The sequence below is a fragment of the Lepidochelys olivacea genome (assembly GCF_965140295.1).
Source record: "Lepidochelys olivacea isolate rLepOli2 genome assembly, chromosome: 7".
NCBI classification, from domain to species: Eukaryota; Metazoa; Chordata; order Testudines; family Cheloniidae; genus Lepidochelys; species Lepidochelys olivacea.
The window spans coordinates 46,207,683-46,234,891 of record NC_140417.1 but is presented as its reverse complement, the minus strand read 5'-3'; the positions used below and the strand labels follow the sequence as shown (position 1 = coordinate 46,234,891).

Below are 27,209 nucleotides of genomic sequence, written 5' to 3'. Positions count from 1 at the left end.
TCTTGTGTCACAGCAAATCTCTACCCCACCTTGAGGCCAGCCTGACTGCACCTACACCACAGCTTGGAGGTGTGTATGCCCACAGGGCTAGACAAGCTCAATTTTATGCACTAAAACATCACTACTGCTAGTTTCAGCAGACTAGCTTCAGCTGAACCTGCTTGTGACTTCTACTGAACTACTTTCAACTCAGATTTAGTAGAAAAAGAGTAGATTTCTTTTTACTTTAATAAAAAAATCCCATACAGATTGTGATGTCCTAAACTAAAGCAGAACCAAGAGAAATACAAACTAGGGACATGACACAACAAGGATGTTGAATGAGCATTTCACAGCTGCTCCAACTGTCAGAGCCTTAGGAGCCCACTTAAATAAGTTACAGAAAAGGCTTTATAAGAAACAAAATAAAGAGACTAATGTAGTTTGAATGAGGTGCTAGGATGATGGAGGCCACTACATTGGTCAGAGATCCGTCCGTGAACTGGCTGCCTTTGGTGCATATTTAGGCATCAGTTCATTGATTTTGCGAATATAGTCTGATTTTTCTGCACAGCCCTTGCACGTTTCATCCCAGTCATCTAGGATCTTCTTCAGTTCTTTCACTCTCAGTTTCTTCAGGTCCACAGTGCTCAGGTCAATCTGCTTGTCTAAGGAGAGAGAGAGGGAGGAATATCAGTTATTCAAAATAAGCAACAACAAATTGATAAGAAAGATGTTAATTTTGACAGCTTTTAAGGGCTTGGCTACACTTGCGAGTTACAGCGAAATAAAGGAGCCCCAGGCGCACTAGCTCACTAGCCCATCGACACTGGCAAGACATGTAGGGCGCTCTGACTCTGCGGCTACAGCGCAGCTGGTACTCCATCTTGGTGAGTGGAATAACGTTTGCTGTGCCCCTGCTGGAGCGCCATGGCACCAGTGAACAAGGTGTTGGTTTATTGTGCTCTGATCAGCCTCCAGAAATGTCCCATAATCCCCTTAAGTCAAGTGGCCGCTCTTGTCATTGTTGTGATATTGGCTGCAGGAATGTGGAAATGCCCTTTCAAAGCTCCGTGTAGAGAAGCCCGTGAAAAAAAGCGAACATTTACTGTTTGTTTTGAGTGAGAGAGAGAGAGTTGGGGGTGGGGAGGGGTGTCTGAACTTACAAGACAGTATGCTGACACCACCCCAAAAACTCACTTTCTCTGCCCCATGTACACACAACACACTCCCTGTCACACTCCACCCCCCCATTTGAAAAGCACGTTGCAGTCACTTGCATGCTGGGATAGCTGTCCATAATGCACTGCTCCCAATGCCTCTGCAAGTGCCGCAAATGTGGCCACGCCAATGCGCTGTCAGCTGTTCGTGTGGACAGACTGCAGCGCTTTCCCTACTGCGCTCTACGAAGGCGGGTTTAACTCACAGCACTCTACATCTGGAAGTGTAGCCATGCCCTTAAAGACACGTGATTGGCTTGTTACCTTCACTGATTGAGTTGCTTCTGTTTAATGTCTTTCACTGGAGAAGGCCTACTCTTGTAGAGATTAAAGAGAATCCCTGCCTCAAAGTGTTTTATAATTTACATGAAAATGAAATATAAAGACAGACAAAGGAGGGGGAGGGGAAAATGGAAATGAGGTTTAAACACAAGTACAAAAGATATTTTGTAATGAGGCAGGGTAAGAAGGAGAATCGCAATGGAAGACAAACAAGGCTGAATTTTATGCACAAGGACACATGGAATCAGTGATGAGACTGGCAGTGTCAGACTGATGCAGTCAGAGCAACAGAAAAGGAAAGTTTTTTTTTTTTATTTAAAGGCTCTAGAGGCAATTCTGATAACTATAGCCAGGAAGCCTAACTTCAGTTCCAGGCAAATTGTTTGAAACTATAGCAAAACACAAAATTATCAGACACCAAGATAAACATGGTATGTTGGAGAAGAGTCAACACTCCTTTTATCAAGGGAAATCATGCCTCACCAATCTATGAGAATTAGTTGAGAGGGTCAACAAGCATGTGGACAAGGGCAACCCAGTTGATATAGTGGCCTTTCAGAAAGCCTTTGACAAGGTCCCTCACCAAAGGCTCTTAAGCAGTCATAGGATACGAAGGAAGGGGCTTTCATGGATCAGTAACTAGTTAAAAGACAGGAAATTAAGGATAGGAATAAATAGTCAGTTTTCATAATAGAGAGATGTAAATAGTAGGGTCCCCCATGGATCTGTACTGTGAGGTGTCAAAATTTGCAGATGATACAAAATTACACAAAATAGTTAAGTCCAAACCTGACTGAAAAGAGCTACTAAACCAGGTGACTGCATCAAAACAGCAGATGAAATTCAGTGTTGATAAATACAAAGTAATGCACATTGGAAAACAATCCTAACTATACATACCAAATGATGGGGTCTAAATTAGCTGTTACCAGAAAGAGATCTTGGAACCATTGTGAATAATTCCCCCAAAACATCCTCTAAATGCACAGTGGCAGTCAAAAAAATGTAACAACGTTAGGAATCATTAGAAAGGGATAGATACTAAGACAGAAAATATCATCATGCCACTATGTAAATCCATGGGTATGTCCATACCTTGAATAGTGCATGCAGTTCTGTTGCCTCATCTCTAAAAAGATGTATTAGAATTGGAAGAGGAGAGCAACAAAAATGATTATGGGTATGGAACAGCTTCCATATCAGGAGAGATTAAAAAGACTGGGACTGTTTTGCTTAGAAAAGAGATGAATGATAGAGGTTTATAAAATCATGAATGGTGTGAAGAAAGTGAACAAAAGTATTTACCTCTTTCACACAACACAAGAATTAGGGTTCACGCAGCAGGTTTAAAAACAAACGTAAGGAAGTACTTGTCTACACAATGCAGTCTAAACCCATAGAACTCTTTACCATGGGATGTTGTGAATGCCAAAAGTGTAACTGGCTTTAAAAAAAGTTAATTAGGTAAGTTCATGGAGGAAAGGTCCATCAATGGCTATTAGACAAGAGGGTTGGGGATACAACCCCATGCTCCAGGGTGTCCCTAACCATCCAACTGCCAGAAGCAGGGACAGGATGACAGGAGATAGATCACTCAAAATTGCCCTGTGCTGTTCATTCCCTCTGAAATATCTGGCACTAGCCACTGTCAGACACAGGATACTGGGCTAGATGGACCATTGGTCTGACCCAGTACGGCCATTCTTATATTCAGCTGCTGAAGACTGGACCCAGTGAAGGGGAGAGAGTCTGGGACACCAGAAAGGTGGTGGTGGTTACAAGAGTTCAAATGAGACAGAAACAAGGCATGAATTAGGGTTTTGGCAGTGAGCACAGAAAGAAAAGGGCAGATTTTTATTTTGATCTATTAGAGAGAAACATAAGGTTTAGTGAAAGCCTGGATGTGAGGATTCAAGGGTAATCTCAAGAGCTGCAAACTCTGATGATAAGAGAGGACAGTGGAATTCTGCATCTCAAGAGGTGAAAGGAGAGGTTTTAGGAGGAAAGATAAGAGAAACATGACAAATGGATCTTCTTAGTAAACAGACAAATATCCATGAGAAGACAGAACAAAACAAAGATGTGGCTTGCACAGAAGAAGAGATGGATCTGAGAATCATCAAAATAGAGGTGATGAGAGAGTGGATAGGAATACTCAGAGAACAAGCACAGAAAAATAGAGCCCAAGGACAGACACCTAGAAAGTAAAAAGAGATATTTCTGAAGGAGTGGCCACCAAGGTAGAGATCACTTAGGAGAGGACAATCATGGAGGGCTGCGAGACCGACCATTAATTAGGCTTGGCAAGGAAGACCTCATTAATGGACTGTCATGAGCAGTTTCAGTGGAGCAGAACTGGAAGCCAGACTTTTAGGGAACCAAGGAGGGACCATTTAAAAATGAAAGAGTCTCTTGTAAATGTCTTTGATAGGGTTTGGTAACAAGAAGCCCAATTGTATGAGAAGAGTTAGGCATCCAAGAAAGAGATTCTCAGAAGCCAGCAACCTGAGCAAGAAGCTGCCTAAGATGGCCAAGAGCAAAATGAAGAGTGTGCTCTAAGCACCTCCTGGATTGGGCTCTGTAGGCAAGAGGTGGGGGCTACCTCGTTTGAAAATTCTGGCAGGGTTTAGGCATGACCTAAGGCTCCATGTAACTTGATAGCTGTAGGGCAGTATCAGGACTTGCGCAGGGTTAGGCAGCAGCTGAGCATTGGTTTCATGAATGTCAGTGATGCTTAAATGTTGGACCTAGGCACCTATACAGGTAGTTAGGCACCCTTTAAGAGTCTAGCTGCAAGAGTTTGGGCTAATCCTGGGCATAAGCAATGCTGTACACTATACAAACCCATGTCTGTGCAGGAACCCTCAGAGTTGGATCAGTGCCAGACAGCAACTTTCACCTTATCACCCTATGAGGAGCCTCCAGGAACATTTAGTACACATACTTGTGCTACTGCCTGACCATTCAAACATCTCTGACAGGGGTCAGCTCAAGTTATCTGTCATAATACTTACTCTGCTGATCTTGCTGAAGAATTTAAGAGCAAGTAGCTTCACCTCATTAGCTTTCAAAAGAAAGCCACTTAAGCCTGTTTTAGATTAGAAGCAGATCCATACAAGGGATTGGGTGCAAGTACATTACCTATCAGAACAAAGATCCATACTGCAGAAAAATCCAATCATTTAACCCGATAGCTAACGTCTCCCCAAACTTACCATATTTTAGCTCACAGATCTGGCTGTCTTTCTTCTTCAGTTTCTCACAGACTTTTTCCACAGGGATGTGGTGACTCAGAGGTTTTGATACCTCATTAACCATTTTAGTGGCTGCATCGCTGGTGGCTCCAATGTAATAGCACTAGAGTGGTAAAAAGGAAAAGTATGAAGCGTCTAGTGATGCTGAGGGAAAAGAATCCTTTCAGAAGAATTCAGCTGATTTTCCTGGTTGCTTCCTCCCTCCTCTGTGCCAGAGACACTGAGCTTTCTGCCATACAAATCTCACAGTCTTGCCATGATTTTATCTCAGAATTTGTTTTATCCAGAGGAGAGGACAATACTACTGGCAGAGTCTCTGAAACCATCTGCTTTGGTTTGGATTTCTAGAGCAAGCAAAGTGAAGGGGGAACAGGAACCACAGCCCCACTTTCACTCTACCTCCTGGAAGCACCTCAGCTCCAGGGGAAGATTTATTTTCACTCATAAGGAACAGAAAGAACATGCCACCAAGAAATGGCTTATTTGGACTTTTGTCGTATGTATTTTTGACAGACTAAGTTGCATAGTTTTGCAATTTCACATTCACTGGTACAGAATATTTCTCCATGAGTCCTATTAGAGCCATGAGAAAAGCTGATTTCTCATTATGTTGAGGCTGGTTGTCCTAGTTCCTCCGAGTGACATTTTATCTGAACTGGCCCGAAGGCAGAGTTCTCTCAGTTCAAGGACAACTTGTCTGAAGTACAGTATGTCCCTAAGTTTCTCTTCAAAGATAGGGGAAGTCCTTTCTACTCGGGTCACTTAATTGTGAAAGCATTTTGAACTGCTTTCAATTAGCACTTCCTTTTGGGTTAATTTCCTTTGCCCATTTTTCAGTTCAAGGGTTGATAAGCATTATTATTTAACCATAGTTTGTATGGCAAATCTAGATGCATCATGTAATGCTCAAGGGGTACAGTAGAAAGTAAAATTTTGTAAGAATCATAGAATATCAGGGTTGGAAGGGACCTCAGGAGGTCATCTAGTCCAACCCCCTGCTCAAAGCAGGGCCAATCCCCAATTTTTGACCCAAATGGCCACCTCAAGGATTGAACTCACAACCCTGGGTTTAGCAGGCCAGTGCTTAAACCACTGAGCTATCCCTCCCCGCATTGCCCTCCTAGTGAAAAAGTTTCACCACCCTCCTAAGGAAAAAGTTTTTCCTAATATCCAACCTAAACCTCCCCCACTGCAACTTGAGACCATTACTCCTCATTCTGTCATCTAGTACCACTGAGAACAGTCTAGATCCATTCTCTTTGGAACCCCCTTTCAGGTAGTTGAAAGCAGCTATCAAATCCCCCCCTCATTCTTCTCTTCTGCAGACTAAACAATCCCAGTGCCCTCAGCCTCTCCTCATAAGTCATGTGTTCCAGTTCCCTAATCATTTTTGTTGCCCTCTGCTGGACGTTTTCCAATTTTTCCACATCCTTCTTGTAGCATGGGGCCCAAAACTGGACAAAGTACTCCAGATGAGGCCTCACCAATGTCGAATAGAGGGGAACAATCACATCCCTAGATCTGCTGGCAATTCCCCTACTTATACATCTCAAAATGCTGTTAAGCCTTCTTGGCAACAAGGGCAGACTGTTGACTCATATCCAGCTTCTCGTCCACTGTAACCCCAACGTCCTGTTCTGCAGAACTGCTGCCTAGCCATTCGGTCCCTAGTCTGTAGCGGTGCATGGGATTCTTCCGTCCTAAGTGCAGGACTCTGCACTTGTCCTTGTTGAACATAATCAGATTTCTTTTGGCCCAATCTTCTAATTTGTCTAGGTCCCTCTGTATTCTATCCCTACCCTCCAGCGTATCTACCTCTCCTCCCAGTTTAGTGTCATCTGCAAACTTGCTGAGGGTGCAATCCACACCATCCTCCAGATCATTAATGAAAAACTCTCTCACTGCAGTTCAGTTACAGGCAGAAATGAGGTCAAGCAATAGGAAAACTGGTACTGATTTATTTTTATGGTGGAGAGGGACTGCACTCCTCCTCAAATCTTCCCTATATAGGCCTATGCTGTATACACAACCATTCAGTGAGAGACTCCCAGTTTCTATCTACCTCCCAGGTGTTTTATGAATTATTCTGCAAAAGAGATGGTGATGGATCATTGTTACTTACCAGTCGGTTCTCTTTGCCTTTTGCTTCTTTGCAGGATTTCAAGAGTTCTTTTTCAACACTAGCTGGTGTGAACTCAACATCCTTGTCATTTAGACTCTGGTAGAACCTTCCCAGGAATGTAACACAAACTAATGGGGAAAAAAGATGGAAAAATTTGTTACATTTGCACTAATCTGGAAGTAGCACTTGGGGAAAACTCCTGTACAAAAACAAGAGAATGAAGGGGTTTGTGAATGAGGTTAGGACGCTGCATTAGTGACCAAGAACCTATCCCCTTGAAGCTGCACACATGACAATTACATCATAGAATATCTTTTAGAGCATGAATGAGGACAGGTGACTCAAATATCATTCATATACTTATACACCTCACCCACCTTGTCTCGCTAATACTTAGAACAGAAACAGATCCACTGAGATCCCATCAATGGCACTCGTACTGTACTGGAAGAGCAGAACAGATTCAGCTGGGGCAGTGGTTCTCAACCTATTTACCATTGTGGACCACACCCAATACTACCTCTATGGCGCTGCAGATGTCTCATGGGATGCAGCTCTGTGCTGACTGGGCCACAGGTACCAATTGAGAACCACTGAGCCGAGGGAATACAGTGCAGATTTGCTAGCAGCAAACAATAGTGCTCCCTCTATAAGTGGTGGGTGGGAAGAGCCAACTTAATGGCCAGGCTTTCTTATCCTTCCCTCCCAAAACAATAACTCAATGTCAATCCAAGGACTTTAAATATGCAACGCTATTCTGAAAATAACAGACTTTAAATATGGCACTGTCGACACCCTGTTAATGGTCTCTCAGTGACTACAGATCAAGTCCACTCAGTTTACAAAAGGAAAAAATGCTTTCTTTAAGAGTATCAGCTTTGGAAACTCAACCTTGACCTCAACATCACTAGTACGAAAAATTCTGTGGGCCAAATGAGACCCTCAGCAGCACTCTTGCAATCCTGTTACTTTCAATGATGAGACAAGCTGTCAAACGCTGACCCTATCTCTGGTGGAAAAAATGGCACAGGTTAGGCCTTCCATACATTTTACTGATATCAGGAGAAGGAATCAACCAATCTCTATGGCCGTCAGCAACTTTTCACTCAATTTTAAAGTCAAGGGAGGGCATAAGGAGTTGAAAAATACAGGATCACCTATTTGAGCCGCACACGACCAAGAAGAAGTTTGCACTTCAAATATGTAACACTGGCAGAAAGCATAACCTGAAGTAAATAGGTAGCTGAACTTTTTCTACATGCACAGCGTCTTTTTTGGCCATTTCACGTTACTTCTCCCACATAGTGCTGTCCGCTGTTCTTGTGCTGTGGTCTGGTATTTGGATTCCAGGTGCTGCAGGGAATGATAGTGTTGACTGACTTACTCTTGAACCCGAGTTCCAGCGTGGTGTTACAGGGCACTGGAGATGCCATCTTTCAGATGAGGTGAATAAATTAATCCCTGATTAAAGAGACCATGGCATTTTTTGCAGCAGTAGTGGTGCAAAATTCCAGAACTGCAGGGAAATTCCAAATTGGATAACTACATCTTTAAAGTTCCCCTTAAAGTTTCATCTGCAGAATCTCTTCACTTAAGAACTGCTGCATAACTCTTCTGTGCTGTTAAGTAATTCAAACCTAAGAGGCTGATGCATTTCAGTGGTGCACCATGGAGGAGTGGGCCAATGGGAGCTCGACGTGTGAGGGAAGCACCAGGAGCACCCAATGGGGTGGCGGATGGGGTGTGTGTGTTGTTAAGGAACGGGGTGCAGTTTGTATTATTAGCTGAACACTGGCACCCTTTAGCATAAAAGGTACAATATATATTACCTGAACTAGAGTATAATGGTGACCAGTCCTATATGATTTCTATTGTGTTAGTCACCATGGTATCATTTATGCTATGTAAGGAGACAAAGTTTTTTAAAATTACGTTTCACTTATGGGGTCAGGCTTACAATTTACAAATACACTTGAAAACAGTCAAGATTCACTTTCTCCTTTACTGACCTGCCAACATTCAGGTTCAGAATTCACTTCCTTACCTATGGAAGTTCTTCCATATCAGAAAACCTTTAATCAGAATATTCCTCATGCTCCCTACTTTGCTTTATTTGGAGATTATCAGCTATTACAGAGAAAACACCCTAAACCTAGGATAGAACAGAGAAGCAAAGAACTGAGTATTAAAATGGATCTTTAATGAAGGTGAACTGTGAAATGAGAGACATTCAAAAAACCAAGGGGGTAGAGTACTAAATATCAGTCTTAGAGACAGATTTTTAAAGGTATTTAGACACTTGAAGACAGTCATCAAAATAGCTTCAAATATTTGGACCCTGGTCTCAGAATTGCTCTTCTCAACTGGGTGCATGTAAGAGAGAGTTGCAGTCCTGGCTGATATCACTATGAGGGCCTCCACAGATCTTTGCAAAATCAGGACTCCCTCTTCCTGATATAAACAAGCAAAAGTTTTGGTTAGGTGTTTTAAAACAGGCGGATGGAGACAACAGAAAGCTGCTATGAAGGACAAAGCTTAATTTTTGCTTTGTAGCTCAGTTATGTCTACAGGTGTGTCTGGTTAGTAATTAAAGATCTCAGAGAAGTTTCCCCTTTAGATGTGCTATCTCTTGCCATACCACCCCTGCATTATTCCTCCTCAGGGCATAGGACCATTCAAACATTTTCTTCAGCCCTTCTCCCCACTTTATAGCAAGCCAGTTACCTACCCCTACCTCACACACGATAACTTCACAGACAAGCCAGACCATGCGCCCCCAGTGACGGGGAACCGAGCTAGGCAGGAGACACTCCAGTTCCAACAGACAGTGACAAGAGGCAGCTTCCCATCGCCTTCCTGGGCTGCTCTTCACTAAGGCCTTTTCCCTCGGAGACTGCCCAGCACCTCAGGGAGCCCCCGGGCAGCTCCCCTCCCGCTCAGGCACACCTCTCCCCCTCCAGGTAGCCCCTCAAGAAACCCCTTCCAGCCCAGGAGACCCCAGGCAGCTCAAGGAGCCCTCCCCCACCAGGAGCCCCACTCCTCCCAGCCCCGCGCAGCGTCCGGCAGCCCCCAGCCCACCGAGCCTCCGGTGAAAAGCAGCCCCACGAGGCCAGGGACTCTCCCGAGCCAGCCGCGGCGCAGCCCCTCGCCCCAGGCAGGGACACCCGCCAGCCCCTCGCTCACCCTCGCAGTCTCCCTCCCGCAGGGCCCGGCTGCCGCCCGGGAGCAGGATCAGAGCCAGCGCCGCCCAGAGCCCGTTGGCCACCCACATCTTGCCACGGCGCTCCCGGCTTCCTCAGGCGCACACGCCGCTCTGCGAGACCCCGTCGCACCCGGTTCCTTGACAACATGCACCGCCCATCCCCCACCCCATTGGATGTTCCTGGCGCTTCCCTCACCCTTCGAGCTCCCATTCGCCCACCCATCCATAGGCCTACACGCTCCCTTTCCCGATTGGTCGGTCGGCAGCCGAGACGGGAGAGTTGGCGGCCGCAGATTGGACGAGGGGCAAGGAACGGCTTCAGCCGCCGGTGTCCCGGAAACGGAACAACCGCCAGGAAACGCCATATTTGTGCGGAGCATGATCGCATAATGGTATTCGTGCAGCCGCCATCTTTGTGCGGGGCAAGTCCCTCATGTGAAGAGCTGGAACTCACAAGGAGGCAGAGAGCAGGGGCTGGCGCTTTGCTCTGGGTCTCAGGCACGTCCCCGCTCCCAGGGATACTTCGTGCGAGGCCGGGACCCCCGCCGTTGGCAGGAATCGTCCTGAAGCCAAAAGGGGCTGAGGCTAATAGGGGCCTGGGTAGCACCCTGCGGCGGCGGAGGTGGGTGCTGGAGCCAAAGGGCCTTTGGCCACCCTGGGGCCCAGGCTGGCTGCCTGACCTGGCACCAAGCACCACAGCCCAGGCTGGCTGCGTGACAACTCGGCTAGTGCTGTGGACCAGGCTGGCTCCCAAGCCCCAGCTGCCCTGGATTCATGGGCTCACCCCCTGCCATGCTTCACATTCTTTTCAACAAGCAAAGCTTTCACGTGAGGTTGGCTCTTGCAGTGATTGGGGATAGAAGGGACCAAGGGGACCCCAAAGACTTGGTACACGGACTGGATCTCAGCGGGTCAACATGGCAGCGTGGCCTACGATCATGATTTTTAGAAGAAAGCTGTTAAAGTCACAGAACCTGACTAGGGGAAGCAGCCAGGAAAAAGAAGAGAAGAGTTTGTGCCACTCTTCAGAAAGCCCAGGCACTAGATATGCACAAGGACAAAGAATAGAGAGCAAGGCTTCTAACCCCACGTGCTCAAAAATTGTCAGCGTTCAAAATCATAAGATTGAAATTTTTATCATAAAAATGAGATTCTTTTAAAAATAGTAATAACTGTTGTGTGTTTTTAGTTGCCATTTGTTTTTGAGACACTGGGATTCACACAGGTCACCCTTTCAGACTTTCCTTTGCCACCGTAAAGTGGAACTTACTTAAAAAAAGAAAGCTGAGATTTCCATATAATTATATGAATCCAGGAGTTAAGCCTTCAAGAAAAACACCAAATATTGAGAGAATTGAGATAAAATTGCCAGAATTGGCAAATGCTCCATTTTCTAGTTTAGCTGTATTGCCTTCCACAGGATTTTGGAGTTGGATGAGAAGATTCAGCACAAATATTTACTCAAAGGAAAAAAATGTTGCTTAATAGCCTGTAAACCAATGACCTCAAGTTAAGGCTGCAAAATGGTTTCCATTCTAATTTCATTTTGGCCATTTAAAACTTTGGTTTGCTGTGTTGGTGTAGCTATGTCGGCCCCAGGATATTATAGAAACACAAAGTGGGTGAGGTAATATCTGTTAGTGGACCCACTTCTTTTGGTGCAAGTTTTCAAGCTTGCACAAACTTTTTAAAACTGTCTACTGACTCAAAAGGCATGGCTACACTTGCAGATGTAGAACGCTTTGAGTTAAATCAGCCTTCGGAGAGCGCAGTGGGGAAAGCGCTGCAGTCTGTCCACACTGATAGCTGCAAGCGCACTGGCGTGGCCACATATGCAGCACTTGCAGCGGAACTGGGAACGGTGCACTATGGGCAGCTATCCCACAGAGCACCTCTTCCCATTCTGGCACTGTGGCTTGTGGGAAGGGGGCGAGGGGTGCGGGGCATTGTGGGTCCTGTCCCAACGCCCCATGATGCATCGGTTTGCATCCCAGCAATCCCTGTCCACATTTGGTGCCATCTTTCAACATTTTTTGTACTGTGCACTCTGTCTTCCCTTTCGGTCTGTGGGAATGGAGCCCGAACTGCTGAGGAATATGCTGACGAGTCTCGCCAGCACATCACATTTGGCAGTCGGGTTACTCCTTAAGATCCAAACTGACAATGAGGACTCTGACGATGATATTGAGTCGTGTAACGCATACGACACTAGGTTGCTTGTGGCATTCATGGACATGCTCACCACAGTGGAACGCCACTTTTGAGCTCGGGAAACAAGCACTGAGTGGTGGGATCACATTGTCATGGAAGTCTGGAATGACAAGCAGTGGCTGCAGAACTTTCAGATGAGAAAAGCCACTTTCATGGGACTGTATAATGAGCTCACACCCACCCTGTGGCGCAAGGACATGAGATTGAGAGCTGCCCTCACAGTGGAGAAGCAGGTGGCTATTGCAATCTGGAAGCTGGCAGCTCTAGACAGCTACCGATTGGTTGCAAACCAGTTTGGAGTGGGAAAGTTGACCGTTGGAATCATGTTGATGCAAGTTTGCAGGGCCATTAATCACCTCCTGCTCAAAAGAACCGTGACTCTAGGTAATGTGCATGACATTGTGGCTGGCTTTGCACAAATGGGTTTCCCTAACTGCGGAGGGGTGATAGATGGGACACATATTCCAATTCTGGTATCAGCCAACCTAGCCTCCGAGTATGTTAATCGGAAGGGGTATTTCTCTATGGTTCTCCAGGCACTTGTGGATCACCGTGGGCATTTCATGAACATTAACGCAGGCTGGCCCAGAAAGGTGCATGACGCATGCATCTTTCGGAAGACTGGCCTGTTCAGGAACCTGCAAGCCTGGATCAAGTCCACTTGGCGCTCCGTGATACTTATCAGTGGAGCTCCATGGATTTGTCCCAGCGCTCCTCATTCTGCTGGTGGATCCTCCTTTCACTCTCCCTCCACTCCTGCACTTTTAGATTCTCATTAAGGGACTGCTGCATTACTTCATGCAGCATGTCTTCTTTGCTTCTACATGGCCTCTTCCTAATTCTTTGGAGTCTTTTGGCTGGTGATAACACGGACAGCTGAGATCTCAAGGTTGCATCTGTAAAGGCAAAATGCAACACTTAACAGACGCAGCATTGTTCCAACCAGTCAAAGCAATGATTCCCCTGTACTTAATGGCAAGCACAGTCTACACAATAGCATAATTTGCCCGTCCCAAAGTGAGTGCACATAACCCACAGGAGCCCCAAAATGGTGAGTAAGCACAGGGTCAAGGGGGACTGATTGTTTCATGGCTGTACTGCCCTCTGGGTTTCTGTGCCTTGGGGAGAGCCAACAGCTGCAAGGGGCCCCTATACTGAACACTCGCCCCACATTTTCCACAGGAGTTCATCCTGGAAGATATCTCGCTGCTGAGGGTGACCTGGGAAGCAAGTGAGGGTCTTCTACTAAAATGAGGCTTTCGCCCTGGCCCATATGCAGCTTGCCTATGTGCAGCAATGGTCTCCCCAACCCTCATGGCACAGTGTCGCGGACACGTTAGCCTGACTGGGACAAGGACGTCAGGTGCTCTCCCAAGAAACCTGCTCAACCACATTGCCCAAGTTCTGGATGAGACCTTTGAAAAGATCACTGAGGCCGATTACTGCAATGTGAGAGAGCACATCAACGCCCTATTCCGCATCTAGGCATGCATGCAGCCCTAACCCTCCTCGTCCCAAGAGCCCGCACCAAATAACTTCCTTCCCAAAATAAAAGCCGCTTACTGGGGACCTCCTCTGGTGTTTGTCCTTCCCCAAGCACCAGCCGCCGCGACTGGCTACCTTCCTCCTGGCTTGAGAACAGCTCCTGGCTGCATGCATCTAGGGATTCTGGGGTGTCTTCCTCCTCCTCAGCACCCTCACTCCCACTTTCCTCCTCCTCCTCCTCCCCCTGCCTTGTTGAAGTGGGCTCTGAAATGTTCATGGTGATACCAGTCAGCTCTGTGTTCTTAGGGAACCAGGGCACAGTATCTAGCCTGTCTGACTCATGAAAGATACCCCCCCACAAGCCTCTGCTTAAACCAAAACCCATCAGAGAAAAGACTTGCAGAGAGCAATGAAGGGCGGATGGGAGACTCACCTAGACCCCTACTGACAAGGGTGACAAGTCAGACATCTCCATTAGCATACAGAATGGAAAACAGAGACAAGTCCCCTAGTCTCATCTGTATGAAAGATGACACAGGGAGACATCTCGATTTGCATACAGAATGGAGAACAGAGAACCCCACTGAACTCTGGGACCAGAAAAGCAGGGAAGCACAGCATCATGTGGGATCTCTGCTCCAGATGTTAATGAACCTACGCTTGCACACACCCAGCTCAGCAATTATCAGACCAATTCTAGTAATGAATCCTTGATTGATATCCAAAATACTGAAGCAGCCTTGTTACATTGTGAGCTCCCTGGAAGAAAACACCACTCAGCCAAGAGTGATCAGCTCCTATTGTTTAGCCTAATGAAAACCCTTGAGTCATCAGTTTACCCACAAACAAATCTAGTGTTCTCCCTTGAACCATTGTTGTTTCTCTACAAAAAACCCTGCCTATGTTCAAGTAAGTGTTGTGATGCATAGACCCAAACTCTGTATCAGTGCCACTGGGACTCCATCTCCTGACTGATTGTGCTGGGGGCTCTGCCTGTCTCCAATACTCAGGACCCTGAGCTACCACCATCAGAGATGGCAGGTTTGTAGAAATTTTGGTGGTGCCCAGAACCCACCCCCCAAACTCTGTCCCCCACCTGCCTAAGGCTCTGGGAGGGAGTTTGGGTGGGGGGGGGAGGAGGTCAGGGGTGCAGGTCCTGGGTGAGGATTAGGGTGCAGGAGGGGTGCAGGGTGCAGGCTCTGGGAAGGAGTTTGGGTGCTGGGTGTGGGGGTGCAGGAGGGGGTGAGGGGTGCAGGCTCTGGGCTGGGGGTGGGGTGTAGGAGGAGGTGAGGGGTGCAGGCTCTGGGAGGGAGTTTGGGGATCAGAGGGGGTGCAGAGGGAGGCTGGAAGGGAGTTTGGGGGCAGGAGGGGGTGTGTGGGAAGGGGTGCAGGCTCTGCGAGGGAGTTTGGGGATAGGAGGGGTGCAGGGGTGAGGGCTGAGGATGAGAGGTTTGGGGTGTGGGAGGGGTTCAGGGCTGGGACAGAGGATTAGGGTGCAGGGGGATGAGGGCTCTGTCTGGGGCTGGGGTTGAGGGGTTTGGGGCATTGGAGAGGCTCAGGGCTAGGGCAGAAGGTCAGTGTAAGGGCAGCCTGCCCTGCCATTATTGAATGGGGGGCACTAGGACCCTGCGGCAGCAGTTGATGTGGGGAGCAGGCGGAGCAGAGTCAGCGTGAGCTGCAGGCGCCGGGGGAGGGGAGTGGGGGCAGCAAGTGGGGGCCGGGGGACACTCAGGGGAGGTGCGGGGGGGGGGGTCAGCAGGTGGGGCCAGGGGAGAGACCCAGCCGCAAACATTGGTGGAGCTGGGCCCCTGGGCACCATGAGTGAATATTGCTGAGAGAGTAATTTAAAACCCCAGATATGCAAGTAGATCAGGAAATGTCTAGGAAGACGCGATTAGGTTTATTCCTTTTATTTCGTTATGGCTTGTGGATTCTTCTGTGCTAGCCCCAGGTGCTTTTGTTTGCTTGTAACCTTTAAGATGGACCTCAAGAAAGCTATTCTTCATGCTTATTCCTTGTAGTTGTTTTTTTAAAATCTAGCAAAAGCCTAAATTCCCAGATGTATTTTCTTTCTTTCTTTCTTTTTTATTAATAAAATTTACTTTTTTTAAGAACAGAATTGGATTTTTGTGTCCGAAGAGGTTTGTGCACATGTTGTTTAATTAGCTGGTGGCAACAGCTGATTTCCTTTGTTTTTCTTTCTCAGTTCTTCCCCGGGGGGGAGGGGGGTAAAGGGCTTGAGGGTACCCCACAGGAAGGAATTCCCAAGTGTGCTTTTCTGAGTTCTCAAAGGGGTTCTGCACTTGGGTGGTGGCAGCATCTATCAATCCAAGGCCAGAGAAAAGGTGTAACCCTGGAAGTTTAATGCAAGCCTGGAGTGGCCAGTATTAATTTTTAGAATCCTTGCGGGCCCCCACCTTCTGTACTCGAAGTGCCAGGGTAGGAAATTAGCCTTGACACCTTCGTCTGCAGCCAGATTAAAAGAGCAGCCATGAGCTGAGAAGCAGGAAGTCACATCCTCACATTCCATCTAAATTACATTAAAACAATGTGATATCAGGCTGTTAAGATGGAGACCCCATCCTAATGGCACCCATTGTCACCAGATAAAGAAACAGATCTTAAGATGATTAAAGAAAACTTAGTTTGATAGCATCCTGTCTGTCAAGAAATCACTTATCAATAGCTGTGGTTGCAAAATCCTCATTTCTTTATTGTTTTGTCATTATGGTCCCACTTCCCTATTGTTTATCTGTATAGTCTCTGTCCGGTTCTTTAATTGTTTCTGTCTGTTACATAATTAATTTTGCTAGGTGTAAATTAATTAAGGTGGTGGGGTAGGATTGGTTAGAGAATTTTGTTACATGATGTTAGGATTGGTTAGTAAAATTTTAGTATAATGATTGGTTAAGGTATAGCTAAAAAGGACTTAAATTTCACTATATAAACTGGGGTCCAAAAGGAAGTTCTTTGGGAACCAACTCCAGGACAGAGCCCCAAAGATCAGAGCTGCCAGACCTCAACACTGTGCCAATGACACCGTGCAGAAACTGGAGTCCTCCAGGTGGACCTGATCCTGACTGGCCATCAAGAAAAGTTCATCTATCTTATTGGGAGTGGAGAGCACTGTATGTCTAGCATGTGCATTCTGTTTGGGGTAATTGTTAATAAATACAGGTTATGTAGTATCTTACTGTGTAAGACTCTTTCACCAATAAAAGGTCCTGCACACCTGCTGAAGTAGTATACACCTGGAGCCCTACGTATTGGGAAAGGGTGTGGGTATTTAAATTGACAAGGTTAATTACACCCTGAGCCCTATGAATTGGGTATGGGCGGCCCTCAGCCCTACGAATTGGGTCAGGGTAGGTGCTTTTCACCTGGAGCCCTATGAATTAGGAAAAGGTGGGGATGCCTAAATTAACCTGTACCTTAATGTGTGCAGGTAACAACCTCAGGCAAGCACTGAAGAGCTCTAGTCAGTCTTCTATGGTACTCAGGAGAGGAACTCCCTTTTCTGCACATTAGTAGAACTGCCAGTTATGGGATGGCATAGAACCATATGATCTGAAGGGGCCGCAAGGGTCATCTAGTCTAACCCCCTGCCAAGGTGCAGGTAAGTACATCAAGTGGTTGACTTTCGGCTGTGCAGCAACACATCTTTCTCCTCGTCAGAGCAATCTACCTCTAAGTTATGGAACCAAGAAGAAGCCAAGCCTGGAGGCAGAGGACCTGCAGGTTGGGGTGCAGGATCAGCCTGTCACTTTGAGAGAGCAGGAGGGGAATGGGCCAAAATGGAACTGGAGGACATATTGCCATCTGTGTCAAGTAAGAAAACCAGATTTGTTTTGGCCAGGAGGGGGCAATCAGAACAACTCTCGCTTTGTCTTGTAGAATTTTCAACTGGACCTTGGATAGAAGAGGAAATCAGGGGAAGGGCATACAAGAGGTCTCTGTCCCATGGGAGGATGAGGGAATCTCCAAGTGAATGCTTCCTCAGGCCAGCCCTGAAGCAGTAACAAGGACAATTCTTGTTCTGGTAAGTAGTGAAGAGATCTGTAGTTGCGTTTCCCCAAAGGACAAATATGTCTTGAAGCACCTCTAAGTTGAGTTCCCATTTATGGTCGTGAGAAAAGTTACAACTGAGACTGTAGGCTGTCACGTTCTGTATCCCTGGTAGACAGACAGCTGAACTGAGCACATTGTGATGGATGCACCAGTTCCAAAATTTGAGTGCTTCCATGCTTACAGAGGGAGATCTGGCACCCCCTGGTGATTATGTAAAATATATAGGTCATATTGTCCATTGTGATCTTTGAGTGGGTTTTCCTGGTGAAAGGCAGAAAGTGTGCACAGGTGTTCCTGATGGCCCTTAGCTCCAAAAGATTGATATGGAGGGTCACTTGCCTGGAACCTTGAGTTTCCCAAATTTAATAAAATCATATTTGGCCATGACAGCTTGGTAGTTCGTGACTCTGATGAATACGCCTTTCTCCCAAAGAGATCTAGCCTTTTCCAATCCCAACTGTATGGGGTCGACTTGGCGTGATGTTGCTTGCCTCATGCATTAACTGCATCCACTGTGATGGAGCTGGGTTGCGGATGTTGAAATAGAAAGTCTGCTTGGGGAGGGATGTAGTATTTTTTTGTCAGCTCTCTTGCTGGTCGATCTGATGGAGGCTGGTGTCTGTCAGATGACTTTGGCAGGATCTAGAATCGCCTCATTAATTGGAAGGGCAATTGTGGATGAGGAGGAGGTGTGCAGACTATCTACCAGCTTGTGATGTGTAGCTGCCACCTCCTATAGGGAATTTGCAGCTTATTCATCACCTTCTATGTAATGTCTTGGAAGTTCTTGAAATCATCAACTAGTGATGGGGGGTGGGGGGGAGGAGGGGGCAGGATTATAGCCTTAGCTGGTGAAGATGAGAAGTCTGTTGGAGGGGTAGCTTCCCTTTTGAACCTTTCCTCCTGTTCCTCAAAAGCTTCCGTCTCCTCTGGTTCAGGGACAGTGATTCTGTAGGAGAGTATCTGGTAGACTCTCTCTGAGAGACACTAAATACCCATGAAGTATGGGATCTGTACATTTTCCAGAGATCCCGATATGGCCATTGTGGGTGAAGGACATGGATGGTGTAGGGTACACAAGGAGGCCTGTACCAAAATCATGGGTTAGCTCAATGGAATTGAGGGGGACCCTTTTATTGTGATGGTGGGCCATGATGAGAAGCGAAGGAAATGACATCTTCTTGGTCACTGTCAGACTCATCACCAGGTAAGGGTAGTGTTGACCGGGGTATTGGTGGTATGTGGCCCAGAGCCGAGGGTGATTTCGGGCACCAGAATGTGTTCGGTACCAGGGCCTCAGTTCCGAATAATGGGGATTGTGGTTCTTCCCCATCAGGTCTCTAGGGTACCAGAACTCTTATGGTACCATTGGCAAACTCGGTACCACAGAGATGTGTCCATGGTACGTTGTCGGTACCGATGGCTGTGAAGGTGCAGCGCATTCCCTAGATGAGAGCTTTGTTGCACCCGGTACCAAAGGTTTTCTCGGTGTTGGTTCATTTGTCTTTGCCCATAGGGGGCACTACTGTTGTCTCATGGCCTGAGCCCCTGCCATCTCTAGGCGGTGCGGCAGACCTCACAGTGATTAATCCCGTAGAATTTTCAACAGGACCTTCTCAAATAAAATAATCTTTTATAATGAAAAGGGTTAGGCAACCGAAATGTAGGGGTCACTACCAGCTCTCTGTACCTCCTGATAGACACAGCATAGAAGGCTCAGGTCATGGTGAGCAGAAGCGTGTGAGCAAAGATGGATTCGTGCCACCTTTGTGGTCTTTTGAGTCTGCATTGCTGCAAGGGTCAAACAGTTCCTGAAGTAAGATAGAGCCTAGGGCTGCACTAACTTATAGCAGCATCTCTAGAACTACCTGTGTGGTGCATTGTAGCCCAGAATTCCTCAATTAGGGTTGTCAAACGATTAAAAAAATTAATTGCGATTAATCGCGCTCTTAAAAAAATTCATTGTGATTAATCGCGCTCTTAATAATAGAATACCATTTATTTAAATATTTTTGGATGTTTTCTACATTTTCAACTATACTGATTTCAATTACAACACAGAATACAAAGTGTACAGTGCTCACCTTATATTTATTTTTGATTACAAATATATTCACAGTAAAAAACAAAAGAATTAGTATTTTTCAGTTCATCTAATACAAGTACTGTAGTGCAATTTCTTTTCAATTAGAACTTACAAATGTAGAATTATGTACAAAAAAACCCTGCATTCAAAAATAAAACAATGTAAAACTTTAGAGCCTACAAGTCCACTTAATACTACTTCAGTCAATCGCTCAGACAAACAAGTTTGGTTACAATTTGCAGGAAATAATGATGCCCACTTCTTGTTTACAATGTCACCTGAAAGTGAGAACAGGTGTTCACATGGCACTGTTGTAGCTGGCGTCACAAGATATTTACGTGCCACATCTGCTAAAGATTCATATGGCCCTTCATGCTTCAATCACCATTCCAGAGGACATGCGTCCATTCCGATGACAGGTTTTGCTCGTTACTGATCCAAAGCAGAGCGGAATGACATATGTTCATTTTCATAATCTGAGTCAGATGCCACCAACAGAAGATTGATTTTCTTTTTTTTGGTGGTTCGGGTTCTGTAGTTTCCACATCAGAGTGTTTCTCCTTTAAGACTTCTGAAAGCATGCTCCACACCTCGTCCCTCTCAGATTTTGGTTGGCACTTCAGATTCTTAAACCTTGGGTCGAGTGCTGTAGCTATTTTAAGAAATCTCACATTGGCACCTTCTTTGTGTTTTGTCAAATCTGCTGTGACAGTGTTCTTAAAACAAACGTGCTGGGTCATCATCCTAGACTGCTATAACATGAAATATATGGCAGAATGTGGGTAAAACAGAACAGGAGACGTACAATTCTCCCCCAAGGAGTTCAGTCACAAATTTAATTAACGCACTATTTTTTTTTTAACGAGCATCATCAGCATGGAAGCATGTCCTCTGGAATGGTGGCCCAAACATGAAGGGGCATACGAATGTTTAGCATATCTGGCATGTAAACACCTTGCAACGCCGGCTTCAAAAGTGAGAACAGGCCATGCAAACACCTGTTCCCACTTTCAGGTGACATTGTAAATAAGAAGCAGGCAGCATTATTTCCCGTAAATGTAAGCAAACTTGTTTGTCTTAGCGATTGGCTGAACAAGAAGTAGTACTGAGAGGACTTGTAGGCGCTAAAGTTTACATTTTTTTGTTTTTGAGTGCAGTTATATAACAAAAAAAATCTACATTTGTAAGTTACACTTTCACAATAGATTTCACTACAATACTTTTCAGAGTAACAGCCGTGTTAGTCTGTATTCGCAAAAAAAAAAAGGAGTACTTGTGGCACCTTAGAGAGTAACCAATTTATTTGAGCATAAGCTTTCGTGAGCTACAGCTCACTTCATTGGATGCATACTGTGGAAAGTGTAGAAGATCTTTTTATACACACAAAGCATGAAAAAATGGGTGTTTACCACTACAAAAGGTTTTCTCGCCCCCCACCCCACTCTCCTGCTGGTAATAGCTTATCTAAAGTGATCACTCTCCTTACAATGTGTATGATAATCAAGGTGGGCCATTTCCAGCACAAATCCAGGGTTTAACAAGAACGTCTGAGGGGGGCGGGGGGTAGGAAAAAGCAAGGGGAAATAGGTTACCTTGCATAATGACTTAGCCACTCCCAGTCTCTATTCAAGCCTAAGTTAATTGTATCCAATTTGCAAATGAATTCCAATTCAACAGTCTCTCGCTGGAGTCTGGTTTTGAAGTTTTTTTGTTGTAATATCGCAACTTTCATGTCTGTAATCGCGTGACCAGAGAGATTGAAGTGTTCTCCGACTGGTTTTTGAATGTTATAATTCTTGATGTCTGATTTGTGTCCATTTATTCTTTTACGTAGAGACTGTCCAGTTTGACCAATGTACATGGCAGAGGGGCATTGCTGGCACATGATGGCATACATCACATTGGTGGATGTGCAGGTGAACGAGCCTCTGATAGTGTGGCTGATGTTATTAGGCCCTGTGATGATGTCCCCTGAATAGATATGTGGGCACAGTTGGCAACGGGCTTTGTTGCAAGGATAGGTTCCTGGATTAGTGGTTCTGTTGTGTGGTATGTGGTTGCTGGTGAGTATTTGCTTCAGGTTGGGGGGCTGTCTGTAGGCAAGGACTGGCCTGTCTCCCAAGATTTGTGAGAGTGTTGGGTCATCCTTCAGGATAGGTTGTAGATCCTTAATAATGCATTGGAGCAGTTTTAGTTGGGGGCTGAAGGTGACGGCTAGTAGCATTCTGTTATTTTCTTTGTTAGGCCTGTCCTGTAGTAGGTGACTTCTGGAAACTCTTCTGGCTCTATCAATCTGTTTCTTCACTTCTGCAGGTGGGTATTGTAGTTGTAAGAATGCTTGATAGAGATCTTGTAGGTGTTTGTCTCTGTCTGAGGGGTTGGAGCAAATGCGTTTGTATCGCAGAGCTTGGCTGTAGACAATAGATCGCGTGGTGTGGTCAGGGTGAAAGCTGGAGGCATGTAGGTAGGAATAGTGGTCAGTAGGTTTCCGGTATAGGGTGGTGTTTATGTGACCATCGTTTATTAGCACTGTAGAGTCCAGGAAGTGGATCTCTTGTGTGGACTGGACCAGGCTGAGGTTGATGGTGGGATGGAAATTGTTGAAATCATGGTGGAATTCCTCAAGGGCTTCTTTTCCATGTGTCCAGATGATGAAGATGTCATCAATATAGCACGAGTAGGGGCGTTAGGGGACGAGAGCTGAGGAAGCGTTGTTCTAAGTCAGCCATAAAAATGTTGGCATGCTGTGGGGCCATTCGGGTACCCATAGCAGTGCCGCTGATTTGAAGGTATACATTGTCCCCAAATGTGAAATAGTTATGGGTAAGGACAAAGTCACAAAGTTCAGCCACCAGGTTAGCCGTGACATTATCGGGGATAGTGTTCTTGACGGCTTGTAGTCCATCTTTGTGTGGAATGTTGGTGTAGAGGGCTTCTACTTCCATAGTGGCCAGCATGGTGTATCAGGAAGATCACCGATAGATTGTTGTTTCCTCAGGAAGTCAGTGGTGTCTCGAAGGTAGCTGGGAGTGTGGTAGCGTAGGGCCTGAGGAGGGAGTCTACATAGCCAGACAATCCTGCTGTCAGGGTGCCAATGCCTGAGATGATGGGGCGTCCAGAATTTCCAGGTTTATGGATCTTGGGTAGTAGATAGAATATCCCAGGTCGGGGTTCCAGGGGTGTGTCTGTGCGGATTTGATCTTGTGCTTTTTCAGGGAGTTTCTTGAGCAAATGCTGTAGTTGCTTTTGGTAACTCTCAGTGGGATCAGAGGGTAATGGCTTGTAGAAAGTTGTGTTGGAGAGCTGCCTAGCAGCCTCTTGTTCATATTCTGACCTATTCATGATGACAACAGCACCTCCTTTGTCAGCCTTTTTGATTATGATGTCAGAGTTGTTTCTGAGGCTGTGGATGGCATTGCGTTCCGCATGGCTGAGGTTATGGGGCAAGTGATGCTGCTTTTCCACAATTTCAGCTCGTGCACGTTGGCGGAAGCACTCTATGTAGAAGTCCAGTCTGCTGTCTCGACCTTCAGGAGGAATCCACCTAGAATCCTTCTTTTTGTAGTGTTGGTAGGGAGGTCTCTGTGGATTAGTATGTTGTTCAGAGGTGTGTTGGAAATATTCCTTGAGTCGGAGACGTCGAAAATAGGATTCTAGGTCACCACAGAACTTTATCATGTTCGTGGGGATGGAGGGGCAGAAGGAGAGGCCCCGAGATAGGACAGCTGCTTTTGCTGGGCTAAGAGTATAGCTGGATAGGTTAACAATATTGCTGGGTGGGTTGAGGGAACCATTGCTGTGGCCCCTTGTGGCATGTTTAGAAAGTTTAGTGTCCTTTTTCTTTTGTAGAGAAGCAAAGTGTGTGTTGTAAATGGCTTGTCTAGTTTTCCTCGTGGCTGGACTTTACTAAGTGTGTGTGGAAGGTTGGTTTTTTATGAGAGTATCCATTTTTGAGAGCTCATTCTTTATCTTTCCCTGTTTGCTGTAGAGGATGTTGATCAGGTGGTTCCGCAGTTTCTTTGAGAGCGTGTGGCACAAGCTGTCAGCATAGTCTGTGTGGTATGTAGATTGTAATGGATTTTTTTACCTTCAGTCCTTTTGGTACGATGTCCATCTGTTTGCGTTTGGAAAGGAAGATGATGTCTGTCTGTATCTGAAAACCTGGATTTGTGCTGGAAATGGCCCAACTTGGTTATCATGCACATTGTAAGGAGAGTGATCACTTTAGATAAGCTATTACCAGCAGGAGAGTGGGGTGGGGGGCGAGAAAACCTTTTGTAGTGGTAAACACCCATTTTTTCATGCTTTGTGTGTATAAAAAGATCTTCTGTACTTTCCACGGTATGCATCCGATGAAGTGAGCTGTAGCTCACGAAAGCTCATGCTCAAATAAATTGGTTAGTCTCTAAGGTGCCACAAGTCCTCCTTTTCTTTTCACTACAATACTTGTATGAGGTGAATTGAAAAATACTATTTCCTTTGTTTTTCATTTTTACAGTGCAAATATTTGTAATAAAAAATAATATAAAGTGAGCACTGTACACTTTGCAATCTGTCTTGTAATAGAAATCAGTATATTTGAAAATGTAGAAAAACATCCAAAAATATTCATTTCAATTGGTATTCTATTGTTTAACAGTGTGATTAATTGTGATTAATTTTATTAATCACGATTAATTTTTTTTAGTTAATAGCGTGAGTTAACTACAACTAATCGACAGCCCTACATGCAATTCTATAGGCACACTCCTTTCCACTTCCAGGACTGCCCTCTCCGCTGGGGCTTGCAAATGAGGGGTACATTGGCTATATGCTGCTCCTGCATAAGGGGAATTCTCCTTGGCTCCTGGTGGCTCTTATGTGGTTCCATATGCTGTTGCAATGCATACAGGGATAGCAGGGGCCAGAAGTGGCCCTATTCTTATTTTATTACAAAATACATGGTCAGTGTTGCTATATTGGGTGTATTGATTTTGCAGTAAGTCTGTTGTTTGATCTATGCGCAGTGTTATAGATTTGCTTCACTAATTTTTCTTCCCCCACTACTCCTTGCCTTTTGTAGATGCATGAATACTGAAAACAAACAACCTAATTATAGTAATTTAACTGTAGGGAGGTACTTCACCACCACCAAATAGAAGTTTAAGGTGTATCCTAACATTAATTTAAACCAACATTGACTGCAGCCCTGTATTTCATTTTCTTTGCTTGGTTGTGAATCCAAAACCTCTAGCTTTTTCTCTTGGTATTTCTTTCTCTCTCTCTTCTTTAGAACACAGGAACTGCCATTCTGGATCTCATCAAGAGTTCATCTAGCCAGTATTCTGTTACAGACCGTGTCCAGCACCAGATGTTTCAGAGGAAGGTGCAAGAAACCCTTCAATAGGCATTTATGGGGGGATAACTTGCCCTGAGATTCTCCTTTTAACCCCCCAATAATTAGAGATTTGCTTGTGCCCTAAAGTATGTTTATTTTCCTTCCCAAACTATTGTTTATTCTTTTAATATTTGCTATAACAACTCTGAATATTCTTATTAACCATATACAGGTTGACTTCTTTTTTTTAATCCTAGGGTCTTCGCCACAGTAATGAAATGTGCTACAGCATTCCACAGGCTAATTGTGTTGTGTAAAGAATAATTTCCCATCATCAGTTTTGAATTTGCCACCTTTCAATTTCATTCAATAGCTCTCAGTTTTTGTGTTATAAGAGTGAATAGAAGTTCCCAGTCTACCCTCTCAAGAGCATTTATCATGGCCTCCTATTCATGTCCTGAGATAGCCTTATTCTTTTCAATCATGAGCATTTCCATACCTCTAATAATTTGCATTGTCCATCTCTGAACCCCTTCTTATGCTGCATCATTTGTATTTGGGATGACTTGAACTGAACGCAGCAATCTAGGTGAAAGCATATAATTGACTTATATAATGATATTTCATATTTATCATTTTTCTAAAAAATTTCCTCAGACATCCTAATATTTTGTTTGTTTTGACTGCTGCTGCACATTGAACGGATATGTTCACACTGAGGCTCAAATGTTTTCCCCAAATTAATAGTTAATTTAGATCCTAGTAAGCTGTACAAGTAGTTCAGATTATTTCCTCCACCGTGCATTACTTTGCATTTGATCTGGCATCATGTTGTCTATTTACTTTGTGTGGATAAGTCCATCTGAAGTTCCTCAGTCTTCTCCAGTGTTGACCACTCAAGTAATTTTGTGTCATCTGCAGATTTTGCTACTTCATTGTTTTACCCCCTTTTCCAGATAATTAATAAATATATTATACAACACAGGTCCTAGTACAGAATCCCCAGGACACCCCATTGTTATCTTTTGCCATGATGAAAATTGACTATATTCTAAATTCCCAGTGCCTGATGTTCCCAGTGAGGGTTTAGCTGCTGGTCCATAAGGGGGTTTAAGTAGGCTTCCATTCAAGGCACTCTTCAAATATTTCAGTAGGTGGATTCAGAGCTGCTGTACTTACCACTGTGCCAGGTCCAAAGGAGGAAGCAAGTGCAAGCCCCTTGAAGGCACAAACCAGCAGTATGACTGAAAAAGAACCTATGAACTCCAATAACATTTTCCATACAGGACACTGTAACTCGCCTGATACCTAGCAGTGCACCTTCTAGGGACCAGATTCATCCCTGTGCTCACATGGGAACAGGGGGGATGAGGCTTGCAGCTCTCCTATTCAAGGACTGTGGGAGTGTGTTGGGCCCCAGTGCAGGCTACGTCTAACTTGTGCCCCTACTGCAATGGTCACTATGGACTACTGTAGAGATACAGATTCTGCCCTGGCCATGCTCCTTCCTTACCTCTTCCCTGGAACAATTTGTGCCCTGAACTTCGTGGAGGTGGAACAGAACTGGTGGACACAGCTCTGAAACGAGTGCAGGAACTCATGCACCAGTAGGTATTCCCCAGAGGAGTTTTGCCTAAAACACAACCCTTTTGCTACAGCCTCACTGGTACAAAGGGGTCAGAGGGCCAATGAGGAATCTGGCCCCAGATGTCCAAATCTTAACATTTTTGGTTTTCTGTGAAAAAGCCATAGGATCCATATGCTTTCTTTATCTCACTGATTATAGCAAAAGCGTACGCTGGAGCTCCTCAGCTCTCCAAAGCAAAGGCTGAGCTTGTTAGTGTTGAGGCATCTAGACTATCAAACCATCCTTTTCATGCTTTCCCCTACTATATAATGTCACCCCCATAGCAAAGACAATATACAACTGTTGTTTTGTGGCTGGGAAGAGTTTCCTCTGTAACTCACGGCTAAGGCGTGAAC

The 27,209-nt window shown here is 45.3% G+C and overlaps 1 protein-coding gene and 1 long non-coding RNA gene across 2 annotated transcripts; one reads left to right on the top strand and one right to left on the bottom strand.

Moving 5' to 3' along the window:
- Positions 1-210: 210 nt before the first annotated feature.
- Positions 211-10,217, bottom strand: MANF (mesencephalic astrocyte derived neurotrophic factor). The gene is made up of 4 exons (XM_084633736.1): positions 10,041-10,217; positions 6,858-6,985; positions 4,697-4,838; positions 211-647 (listed from the first exon to the last, which is right to left on the bottom strand). The coding sequence occupies exons 1-4, from the start codon at positions 10,126-10,128 to the stop codon at positions 463-465; spliced, it is 543 nt and encodes a 180-aa protein (XP_084489862.1). The 5' UTR covers positions 10,129-10,217; the 3' UTR covers positions 211-462.
- Positions 10,218-11,456: 1,239 nt separating this feature from the next.
- LOC311523756 lies at positions 11,457-25,823 on the top strand. Its single transcript, XR_014712415.1, has 3 exons — positions 11,457-14,796; positions 17,650-17,794; positions 25,182-25,823. It is a non-coding gene; the product is annotated as an uncharacterized lncRNA (long non-coding RNA).
- Positions 25,824-27,209: the final 1,386 nt, after the last annotated feature.